General features: G+C 37.6%; 1 protein-coding gene across 3 annotated transcripts in view; it reads left to right on the top strand.

Moving 5' to 3' along the window:
• Positions 1-12,248, top strand: part of LOC121378482 (ras association domain-containing protein 2-like) — a 76,995-nt gene extending 64,747 nt beyond the window's left edge. For all 3 annotated transcript variants that reach the window (XM_041506670.1, XM_041506671.1, XM_041506673.1), the window contains exons 4-10: positions 521-599; positions 2,725-2,940; positions 4,913-5,092; positions 7,021-7,122; positions 7,334-7,558; positions 8,007-8,104; positions 9,066-12,248. In XM_041506670.1, the coding sequence (XP_041362604.1) occupies positions 521-599; positions 2,725-2,940; positions 4,913-5,092; positions 7,021-7,122; positions 7,334-7,558; positions 8,007-8,104; positions 9,066-9,141 (976 nt within the window). In that variant the 3' untranslated portion in view covers positions 9,142-12,248. The remainder of the gene's footprint in view (positions 1-520; positions 600-2,724; positions 2,941-4,912; positions 5,093-7,020; positions 7,123-7,333; positions 7,559-8,006; positions 8,105-9,065) is intronic.
• Positions 12,249-12,873: the final 625 nt, after the last annotated feature.

Raw genomic sequence — 12,873 nt, 5'->3', positions numbered from 1 at the left:
TGGAATATCAAAGGCCGTGGTATGTACTACCCTGTCTGGGATGGTGCATATAAAAGATCCCTTGCTGCTAATCGAAATGAGTAGCCCATGACATGGCGACAGCAGGTTTCTTCCCTCAATATCTTGTGTGGTCCTTAACCATATGTCCGACGCCATATAACCATAAATAAAATGTGTTGAGTGCATCGTTAAATAAACCATTTCTGTCCTCTCTGTAAGACTATATGGCAAAATTACCAAATGTTTGACATCCAATAGCCGATGATTAATTAATCAATGTGCTCTAGTGGTGTCATTAAACAAAACAAACTTTAACTTTCCTTTTTCCCTTCCTTGCCACATTCGGTGTTGGCTGTAGAGGTGTTCTTCATCCTTCAAGACAAAAGCGGATCATTCTGTTGACAGGTATTTTAAAAAGTATATATTTATTCAGAGAATTTGCACGCTAACACTGGCAGACTGTGCAAGCATGTTTGACTGTTGATTGTTTGTATTAAGATGTGTGTTATTGTTCTTGCAGGGAGGAAATGCTGAAAAAAGTTGAGATCTACAATGCATATTATGAAGGCAAAATCAGAAATCAAATTACTACAGACAATGTAAGTAGCAGATATTTCTTTCTGGAAACCATACAAACTTAAATATTTTACTCATTTATCCAGTGGCAGATCTCAGCCCCCCCCCCCCCCCCCACCACCACCACCACCACTACATACACACACACATACTAAATTTGACAACATATATATAAATAAAATGAAAAAATCCATTTTTTAATGTTGGAAAATCCAAGGAATCCCTTCGGAACATGTCCTTGGGGGCCCCTCTAAATATATTTTCTGGATCTGCCACTGGTGTCCATATCTACTTACGGTTTAGGCGTGTGTCCACCCTCTGCCCAGTATCTGCCACTGGTGTCCATATCTACTTACGGTTTAGGCGTGTGTCCACCCTCTGCCCAGTATCTGCCACTGGTGTCCATATCTACTTACGGTTTAGGGGTGTGTCCACCCTCTGCCCAGTATCTGCCACTGGTGTCCATATCTACTTACGGTTTAGGGGTGTGTCCACCCTCTGCCCAGTATCTGCCACTGGTGTCCATATCTACTTACGGTTTAGGGGTGTGTCCACCCTCTGCCCAGTATCTGCCACTGGTGTCCATATCTACTTACGGTTTAGGGGTGTGTCCACCCTCTGCCCAGTATTTGCCACTGGTGTCCATATCTACTTACGGTTTAGGGGTGTGTCCACCCTCTGCCCAGTATCTGCCACTGGTGTCCATATCTACTTACGGTTTAGGCGTGTGTCCACCCACTGCCCAGTATCTGCCACTGGTGTCCATATCTACTTACGGTTTAGGCGTGTGTCCACCCTCTGCCCAGTATCTGACATCATCAGTTGCTCAATAAAGGACAGAATCCATGTAGACTTAATATAGATTCATGTATGATATAGTCAAGTGTTGGATATAATATGACTAATTCATAAAACATTGTACTTATCTTCCTCTTTTTCAGCCACATTGTATTAAATAAAAATAAACTGATGGAAATAAATAAATAAATAATCACGTAAATAATGACTGCCATTAAAACCCTGATTCAGTGTTAGAAAGTTGTCTCTGTTGGGGAGGAGCATGCTCGTTACCCAATACTTGGTTTCCGCAACACATCTTAGTATTTTATACACCACTAGAGCACATTGGTTTATTGGATGTCAAAACATTTGGGAATTCTGACATATATTCTTAGAGAGGAAATGTACCATCCCACAGACAGGATAGCACATACCATGACCTTTGATATACCAGTCATGGTGCACTGACCTGAAATGAGAAATAGTCCATTGGGCCCATTGGAAAATGCACCAACCGAGCATCAGACAAGCACTTTACCACTGGGCCAAGTCCCACCCCGCAGACATGACTGTAATAGTAGTACTAGTAGAGAATTATATTTAGTACTCAAAAATCATTCCAGCCAGTGCACCACGACTGGTATATCATAGACCATGGTATGTACTACCCTGTCTGTGGGATGGTGCATATAAAAGATCGCTTACTGCTAATCGAAAAGAGTAGCCCATGAAGTGGCGACAGCGGGTTTCCTCTCAATATCTGTGTGGTCCTTAACCATATGTCTGACACCATATAACCGTAAATAAAATGTGTTGAGTGCGTCGTTAAATAAAACATTTCTTTCTTTCTTTCTTTCAAAAATCACATGATCCCTTATTTGTTTCCATATGTGTATATAAAATGTTCTGATCCATATTATCTAAGGAATCTGTTCCACTTTTCACAAATCGTCTCAGCAACATAAAACAAATGGTAATCAGAGGTGTGTTAGATTTGCTGGGCTTCATTCCAACCCATATATTATAATCTGATTAGAGATTTTCTAAGCTATTTTACCGCTACAATATCGTAAAACCTTCTTAGGTTATGATATCACTATGTAAAATGATGGTTTTATGATATTACTATGTAAAACGCTATAGCCTATGGTTTTACGATTACATAACACTAAAGCCCCATTTCGCGTGACCAAAATTTACACTCATGAGTAAACATACATGTATGCATATTTTACCCATGTGTGTAAAACGTTATCTGCTAAGCGTTTACATGACTACTGTATATAAGGAAGATGGCCTGAGTATAATCTCATTTCAACCTGCTTTTTACTTTTATTTCTATTGTTATTTATTTTTTTATTTTTTTAGCAAAATGGAGAATTGGTGATCAGAGGTCCATTGCGGATATACTGGGGTTTATTCCGGCCCATCCAGCTGAAGGAGAGCGATGATGTGAAACCTCTCCCGATCTCCAACTGGCGGCACAGTCTGTACCCAACAGGCTCCTCGCCAAAAACAACGGTTCCTTCCTTTTCTGTAACTTCCAACGGCTTTAGTCCCACCAAGCAGCAGATACAGAGTGGGGTAAGCTAAGCCTATGTACTTTAGTCCCACCAAGCAGCAGATACAGTGGGGGTAAGCTAAGCCTATGTACTTTAGTCCCACCAAGCAGCAGATACAGAGTGGGGTAAGCTAAGCCTATGTACTTTAGTCCCACCAAGCAGCAGATACAGAGTGGGGTAAGCTAAGCATATGTACTTTAGTCCCACCAAGCAGCAGATACAGAGTGGGGTAAGCTAAGCCTATGTACTTTAGTCCCACCAAGCAGCAGATACAGAGTGGGGTAAGCTAAGCCTATGTACTTTAGTCCCACCAAGCAGCAGATACAGAGTGGGGTAAGCTAAGCCTATGTACTTTAGTCCCACCAAGCAGCAGATACAGAGTGGGGTAAGCTAAGCCTATGTACTTTAGTCCCACCAAGCAGCAGATACAAAGTGGGGTAAGCTAAGCCTATGTACTGTAAATCATAAAATATTAGTGATCTTAAAATTTAGCGAAATCCAAATAAGTGACATATTAGCAACATAAAAGTTTAGCATGGTTGTCATCTCAGAAACTAAAAAACTAATAATCTTAAAGTTGTAGGATCAGCTGAAATAATTTTTTGACAAAGTTTGACGCTGTGCAGCTTACAGCCATCTTGAATTTAATAGAAAATTACAGTACGTTGCATGCTAACTAACTATTGTTGTTTGTTATTATTTTGGTTTAATCAATAGCATGTAACCATTGTTGCAAGTTCAATTAATCACAGACAAGACAGTCGTACAAAAGTATTTTTGAACAGTCTGTTGTATATCTCTTTAAATTTAGTGTCATGAAATATTAGCGTCTTGTATGGCTTCGCTAAAATTTTATGCTCGCTAACATTTCCTGATTTACAGTATATGTATATGGCTGATGTCCATAGTAAATCAAGTATTCATTTGTTAAAACCGGCCTCGGTGGCGTCGTGGCAGGCCATCGGTCTACAGGCTGGTAGGTACTGGGTTCGGATCCCAGTCGAGGCATGGGATTTTTAATCCAGATACCGACTCCAAACCCTGAGTGAGTACTCCGCAAGGCTCAATGGGTAGGTGTAAACCACTTGCACCGACCAGTGATCCATAACTGGTTCAACAAAGGCTATGGTTTGTGCTATCCTGTCTGTGGGAAGCGCAAATAAAAGATCCCTTGCTGCCTGTCGTAAAAAGAGTAGCCTATGTGGCGACAGCAGGTTTCCTCTAAAACACAGTGTCAGAATGACCAAATGTTTGACGTCCAATAGCCGATGATAACATAAAAAATCAATGTGCTCTAGCGGCGTCGTTAAATAAAACAAACTTTACTTTTCATTTGTTAAATTAGCACAGGTTTTAATAAACCGAGTTTTAAGAAGTTGGTTGTTTTCATGTGCATGTCCAGAGTGGAGGGGTGGTGTTGAGGTTGAAACCCTCCCACCCCTACCTGCTCCATGCTTATTTTAATTTTTAGTGTATTTTGGGGGGGGGGGAAGCATGTCTCAACCCCATCCTAAAAATGTTGCTAGCCAGTGTAGACCCCATGCACAATTTCCTGCTGATGCACCTGGTTTGGGCTGATAACAGTAAGAGGCTACATGTTAAAACATAACTTTTCTTGACAGAAATAGGTCATATTATGGGGGATGATATTGTTCATTAGTGAAATTAAAGTATCGGTGTTAAAATCACGTATATTTTTCTGGCCTGTAGGAACAATATCGGAGGGGGAGGGGTGGGGGAGCACAACCTCAAGTATGGGGGCCACAGTCTTTAAGGGGGCACAAACCAGATTTGTATCCTTATTTATATAGAGTAGGAAAAAACCTGGTACATTTCACCTGTTAACTATAACAGAGTTATGTGATTTTTTTTTTTTTTTAATGTTTCAGATGATACAGCCAACACTAGTTCAACATAACTTTTCAGCCACACATTTATAATTGTATAATATATATAATTTTAAAATGTCTCTACATTTGTGTGACTGTTTTCAGACGTTGAAGGCCCCGTCGTCTCCGACATTCCGTGGTGTGGACGACAGTGTGTTATCGCAGTCGGTGGACGGTGTGGTGCGGCGGAAACACATCAAGAAGTTCAACACTGTCGCATACAGGGGCGACCGACCCACTAAGTGGAAACGAGCTTCCATTAATGGTCACATCTATAATTACGATGTGAGTATGTTAAACAGTGATTTCTATCATTAAACAGAGGGGCGGGACGTAGTCTAGTGGTAAAGTGTTTGCCTGTTGCGCGATCGGTCTAGGATCGATTCCCGTTGACAGACTCATTGGACTATTTCTCGTTCCTGCCCGTGCACTATTACTGGTGTAACAAAGACTGTGGTATGTGCTATCATGTCTGTGGGATGGTGCATATAAAATATTCCTTGTTACTAATGGAAAAATGTAGCGGGTTTTCTTTCTAAGACTTAATGTCAAAATTACCAAATGTTTGACATCCAATAGCCGATGATTAATAAATAAATGTGCTCTAGTGGTGTAGTTAAACAAAAAACATTTTTCTATCATTAAGATATGAGTATGGTAACAAGTTCAAGGTTTATTTTGTTCATATAGTCTCAGACAGAAAACCCGTTACATTTCTCCATTATTAGCAAGGGATCTTTTGTATGCACTATCCAACAGACAGAACATAACATACCACCGGTTTTGATATACCAGTCTTGGTGCACTGGCTATAACGAGAAATAGCCCAATGGACCGACCGCACATCAGTAGAGTGCTTTATCACTGGGCTACATATGGTAACTAAAGATAAGGGCCATAGTTAGGGGGGCAAGGGGGCAGTTTCTCCACCCCTCCAAAAAATAAACCGGTAAAAATAATCCTTTTAGGTTTTTAAGTTTTATATATGCATAGAATTAATCTGCCCCCCCCCCCCCCCCTCCAAAAAAAAAAAGTCCTAGCTACGGCCCTGAAGTTCTTAGTATGGTCACAATAACATCTATGATTGTGATGTTTCTATAGTAGCAGTGAATCTAACTATGATGCGAGTAAAGTAACTGACATCTAGTGACCATTTTAATACCCCCTCCCAAATCACATCTCTTCTCCCCCCCCCCCACCACCACCTTTTATATTTTCTTTTTGCTCCATAACACAACACATACCAGTGTAGTTGCCCTCACCCACCACCCCTAATGTCATTAATTAACATAAATTGTAAAATATGCATGAATAAAAGTGGATTGCATTCTGAAAACATTTTTAACTTGAAACTTGATAAAAGGTTTGATGCCAGTTCCACTACCATTACCAGATTATAGTATTCATTTTAGAATTTCATGAAATTTCATGAAATGTTCTGTAATGTATCGGTACAGTGAAAGTGATGAATATATTAAAGATGGGCTTTAACTGATTAAAACATATTTTTATTACTTTTAAAAACAAATTGACTGGGTACAAGTTTTCCTGCTTACTGGTCCCTCTTGATAATACACATCACTGATGACAGTGGTATGTTTATTACATAAAAATTTCACAAGTTGTTTACTTTGATCTGTTCAATTTCACAAGTTGTTTAGTGTGATCTGTGCGTCATGTTGTATATTAATTTGTGTTTTAGTATTTAGATGTTGTGGAGCATAACATAACCGATGTCCTAATCTTGTAACCCATGTCCTGACTGTAACCATCTATATATCTATCATAGTTTGGTAATTTGTGCTAGTTCGCAACTGTTATCAAGTTTTTGTTTCATGTATGTGTCTTTGTAGACGAGTGTTAGAGAGGGATGTAGCTCAAGTGGTAGCGTGTCCGCCTGTGAAGCGGTCGGTCATCGGATCGATCCTTCTCAGTAGACCCATTTGCAGCTTGTGCTATTTTCCGTTCCAACCAGTGGTCCACAACTGGTTCATCAAAGGCCATGGTATGTGCTGTCCTGTATGCGGGAAAGTGCATATAAAAGACCCTTTGCTGCTTATCGGAAAGAGTAGCCTATGTGGCGGCAGCGGGTTTCCTCTAAAGAAATATATCAGAATGACCATATGTTTGACGTCCACTAGCCGATGATAAGATAAAAATCAATGTGCTCTAGAGGCGTCATAAAATAAAACAAAACGTGTTTTTTTTTGTAGACGAGTGTATTCACACCGGTTCTTGGCAGCAGTACAAGTGTCACGGTATCCAGCTCTATGCAGACGTCACAAGTCATCACAGCTTTACTAGAAAAATTCAAGGTACGTTGGATTCCATCTTCACTGATGTCGTATGTACAATATAACCCAGACCGTATTATGCAACCTGGACTAATTTGCTAGCCCCATTGATGTGCATTCTGGTCACTTATGCATTAAATGACTTCAGATCCTTTAAAAGACAAAGAAATTTATATACATCTCATTATCTACACAGAAATTTATGCCCAGTATTTTCTTTGGATATTCCCAGGTTCAGAACCAGCCAGAAGAATACCACTTGTCTATAGTGTCGGAGAAAGGGGAGAGAATCCTGTCAGACAGTGACTACCCTCTTGCAGAACGGATTCTAAACCTGGGTCCTGATGAGACGGAGTACAAGATATTCATCAAAGACCGCGAGTTGGAACCACAGAAAGACTCGCCAGTCACAGTCGCTATACCAGAAGTGGAAGAACACGAAAACTTACCTGACGAGGTAGAGAAATATATTTTTAGACTTCATTCTGTAATAGGGCAGGACGTAGCTCAGTGGTAAAGCGCGGTCTGTCTAGGATCGATCCCCGTCTGTGGTCCCATTGGTCTATTTCTCGTTCCAGCCAGTGCTCCACAACTGGTGTAACAAAAAGGCCGTGGTCAGGGCTTGACCTTGGCAGTAGCCCGGGGTGTTTTAGCTACCAATTTGTTTTCTGGGCTACCAAATGTCTAAACCCAGTAGTCGTCCAGGCTACTAGATTTTTTTTGTACATCCAGTTACTTCGCAATCAACAAGATGCTTAAACAGCTTAAAAAACCCACCTAATACATGTTTAAATAAAAATAAATTATTTTGCCTTGTCTTTGAATGTGTCATATTTTATTTCGTTCAGTGAAATCTTAAACAGTTGTTTGAATCTCTTATTAAATTTTGCTTTATTTTATTCTAGGTTGAGACATTACTAATTTTGCCTGAGGCTGTTCTTAGAGGATTCTTAAGGAAATTCCAACAAGACGAAGAAAACGATGTGCAGACATTAAAAGCCAGGTATGTATGAACCCCACATTGTGATAGTAATTGCAACATGCTGGTTATGTAAATATAATTCACATAATCAATCAGTTGGTTACCTAAGTAAACAAAAAATCATATGAACCCACTTTGGTTATCTAAGATTTTAAAATATTGAGGTGCACTGGTGTGTGTCATATGACTGATCACCCAAAGTTTAAAATGTGATCAGATGTTGTCAAGCAAGGATTCCTTTGTTTTAACTTCTAAAAATGTATTAGACTAAAAGGTTCCAGTTTAATTTTTATATGCCTGTCTGTGATGGGTCATATTGCATCCGTCCATATGTCTGTTAACATTTTCTTGTCCGGACTATATCTTGCATACAGATGCATACAGGATCATCAAACCTCACATGTAGGAACAAGTTGGGATGACGGTGTGTCACATACAATTACTAGGTCACTGTGACCTACTTTTCATGGTAATGTGTCTCCAGAGTACCCATGCTAAACAAAATTTCCCTTTCTAATAAAGAACAATAACTTCATTAATCAGACAGCACCTTCTCCAATGGATACAGTATTATCAGTAGTTGGTCCAAAACAAACTGTTCATCCATCCCATTGCAAAAATTTCACATAATTAGGATTGAATCATACCCGTAACATATTCATTAATATCTATGGTTTTCCATCAAACTCCTGACGGGCATCATTCCAGCCAGTGCACCACGACTGGTATATCAAAGGCCATAGTATGTACTACCTTGTCTGTGGGATGGTACATATAAAAGATCCCTTGCTGCTAATCGAAAAGAGTAACCCATGAAATGGCGACAGCGGGTTTCATCTCTCAATATCTGTGTTGTCCTTAACCATGTGTCTGATGCCATATAACCATAAATAAAATGTGTTAAGTGTGTCATTAAAATAAAACATTTTCTTCCTGACTGGCGTATCATGTACCTCACTAGTACTATTTTTTTTTTTTCCAGGTATGAGATGATTAAAAAGAAAATCAGCAGCAGACTGGAAGAAATGCAGAGAAATTCAGCAACAAGCACAGCATGAGTGTGATTCAACCTACTATAAGTTACAACAATCATGTGTGTGTACATGCGTACATGCGTGCATGCGTATGTACATACATACATGCATGCATGTGTTTATGTGCATGGGGATCCCAGCAACATTGCCTACTAAACAGTCCCACACTGGTAACCGAGTCGGCACAGTCCAGCGATAAAGCCCATTGACCAGAGTCTATTACCTGTATATTTTCAGGAATGATCCTTGAAACTGGACAGAAGCTGTTTGACAAATCTGGTTTTCAGACATTTCTTCTTTTTATTCTGGTTTCTTCTTCCTTTCCCACAACACACCCTCTACCCTCTTAGTAATTGAAATGGCAACAAATTGTGTATATATTTTTCGGATTGTTACCAAAAAACCCAACTAAAAACACAAACAAATGAACCAAAACACTATCTAGTCTTTTCTCTGGCACTAAAACAGGTTTAGTTGGTATTCCAGATCTTTAAGAGTGTGCGATGTCTTGAAGTGAACTAAATAGTCTCCCAAGACGTGCAGGGCCAAATTTATGAAGCCTGTTTTTCTTAAACACCGGTATTTCAGCATTGTAACTGTATGTAGTTATACATGTGTCAATGCTTAATTTTAACATAGGCTCATTAGAATTTACATGAGGATGTACATCTGTAGACTTTTTCTGAGGCATCAAATACCATTGCATTGGCACTGCCCATCTGCCTTCTTTGTGTTCTCTATGGTCTAAACGGGTAAAAATTGTATGGCGACTGCTCCTTATAAATCAATCAGTTCAGATGTTATCCTGTCCTGTATGCAACAAAATCAATTATGTAAATAATTATTAGTGGGTGAAGAAAGAAAAATACTTAGTCATTTACATAACATTGGCAGCTAAATTGATCCATTTAACATGAAATGTTGCAGGATTTTCTAAACATTTGCAATAAATGATTAAACTGGTCTATTAATTACAGGTCCGATTGAGCTTAATTCCTGATTTAAAATATAAATATTTGTAAAATTTAATAAACTAATTAAGATACTATTCATATAGTAAACAGCAATGTATATATATATATATATATATATATATATATATATATATATATATATATATATAGATATATATATATATATATATATATATATATATATATATATATATATATATAAAGAGAAAAACTAATGCAGAATAATAAGTAATAATCCATGATAAGAGATTAATGGAAGACTTTGTATGTTACTTTGATCCAGATGGTTGGTTGAAGAAGGCTATTCATTTTGTTTATTGTTTTGCATACCAATATTTACTTTGGACAGTTTCATGGATTACATATGTCTGTATGTCCAGCTAACTTTGATTAAAATTAAATTGTCCTTAAAAGGATTTTGAAAATGTCATCTGTATGTGGGAAGTGCATATAAAAGATCCCTTGCTAATAACGGACAACTTTAATAGGTTTCCTCTGAAGCCAGCATGTCAGAATTACCAAATATTTGACAAAACGTTTATTTTCTTGTATGTACTCTGTAGGTGTATACATTTGTAGGAAAAATAACAGTAAGTACTGCCAGTTAACCGAAAGTGAACATGAAAGTAGCAAGACACAATATTTCATGCCAGTCATTGTTTGTGTGTAGATTACACAAATTTTAATATACTCAAACCACCAAGCAAACAGTACATGATTAATCAACTACATTTGGAAATTGACAGTTGTAAACTGTAAACTATTGCAAATTAATTTCTAGACTGATTTCAGACACTTGAAAAATATTACATAATTTCCAAAATCAGTTTGTTTAAAATACATTTGGAATATCGGTGTATTACAGACCTAGGGCCTAATTCACTTTGCGATCCAGTACAAGGCTAAAAGACTTGCAAAGAGGATGATTTGTTGTCTAGCACAGCCTAAGAGAACTTTGTGAATCGGGCCCCAGTAGTACGTATTACAATTTGGTTACTCATCGGTTGTGCAAATAAAATTCACATAAGTGAACAATTGTTTACCTAGTTGAAATTTATGCATACCCAACTCTGGTTAGCAAATATTTTGAAATACTGTCCCCCTGAAGTAGATGAGGGTATGTGATATTTGAGGGGGTGTGATATTTGTGTGAATTACAATGCTGTAAAGAATTTACCAGTAACAATTTCAGAGCCTCCGGTAAGAGTACATTACCATAGCTGTATCAAGAGGTTGAGTGGGGGTGGGGTGGGGGAGGGGGGAGGTGTGTGAGTGTATAAAAATATGATTTGGGTATTGTAAAAAAATTAATTAGTATTCAAAACATCTATATTGCTTAAAATATTTATTTTAGTGTTACTTTTTTCCCCATTACATCCAGAAGAAAAATTATAGCTATAAATGTATGTGGTGTTTGTCGTTTTCATATAATAAATGTTATAAAAGATTTAGCAATAGGGTTATACCTATTGGTGAAAAGAAAACAGAACTACATGTATGTTTAAATGTTTGTTTGCAGATTACTGTAAATTATTAACTGGAATCCCAAGAGTTTTTATTTATTAGAGGTCATGGTGTTAAGTTGCAAATTACTGTAATGGAAAGTTCCCCCTATGTTTGTGTAGAATACTTCTTCTTTTTTGTTGAAAACGACCAAGTATAAAGTCTGTTAGAATTCCTAACATAACCTTTAAGCTACTTCTTTTCTTTCTTGCATGTTGTCTAAATGTCACAAGAGTTGTATACATATTTTGAAAATAAAAAAAGAATCTGTTACTGAAGTTGAACACTGTGAAAACAACATTTATTAGTGTACAATTGTTTTTGTTATGCCTGTGATATTTGTATTTCAAGGGAGGTAACTCTGTTGCGCTGATCATTGGTTGTGAACTAGTTTGCCTTTCTGACAATCCACCATTTTTGTAAACCGCAGTATTTTCCCTGCCGTAGTTAGTTTGTACTTTTGCACATGTTTGTATTTTTAGAACACCAATGTTGGTATTATTGTATAATACTTGGTGTACATGTATTGGGTCTACAACATAAATATGGAGTTTGTGAAATTGTAATTTTATTATGTGTGGAAAATGTTAATAAGTTATTGTTACGAACTATTAAAAATATATTTGTATATATTTAAAAGAATAAAGTGATAGAGGAAGGAGAATTTTAACTGGATGTTGTGCTACAAACTGTTAAGGATAAAAAAAAGATTATTTTATCTATTTAGTGAGTTGATTAGAAACAGTGTCATCATTGGAGGGTGTCGAGGGATTTATTTTGTTTTAACCATGTATTATATTTGATCATTTTCAACGTGAGCTTAAAAAGTCAAATAAAATTACTTACAAGTTCAATTTCCCATGTTAATGTTACCAAACAATGGATAAGTGGATAAGCTAGCTAGCTCAGTCTGTACGTTTGCCCGAGGTGCTTTAATTGTAAGATCAAACCCCATCAGGGTACTCATTATCTGATCAAGTTTTTTTTCTCGTCACAACCAGTATCCCATGACTGGCATATCAAAAGGCTGTGGTATGTGTTGTCTTGTCTGTGGAAAAAATGCATATAAAAGATCGTTTGATACTAATGGGGAAATGTTTGACATCCAATAGCCAATGATTAATTAATCATTGTGCTCTAGTGGTGGTGTTAAACAAAATAAACTTTAACTTTCACCAACCACTAACAAGGAAGACAGAAATGTTTTATTTAACGACACACTCAACACATTTTGATTATGGTTATAATATAGCATCAGACATATGGTTAAAGACCACAC

The sequence above is a fragment of the Gigantopelta aegis genome, chromosome 8, assembly GCF_016097555.1.
Source record: "Gigantopelta aegis isolate Gae_Host chromosome 8, Gae_host_genome, whole genome shotgun sequence".
Lineage (NCBI taxonomy): Eukaryota > Metazoa > Mollusca > Gastropoda > Neomphalida > Peltospiridae > Gigantopelta > Gigantopelta aegis.
This window is presented reverse-complemented; position numbering and strand designations above follow the sequence as displayed.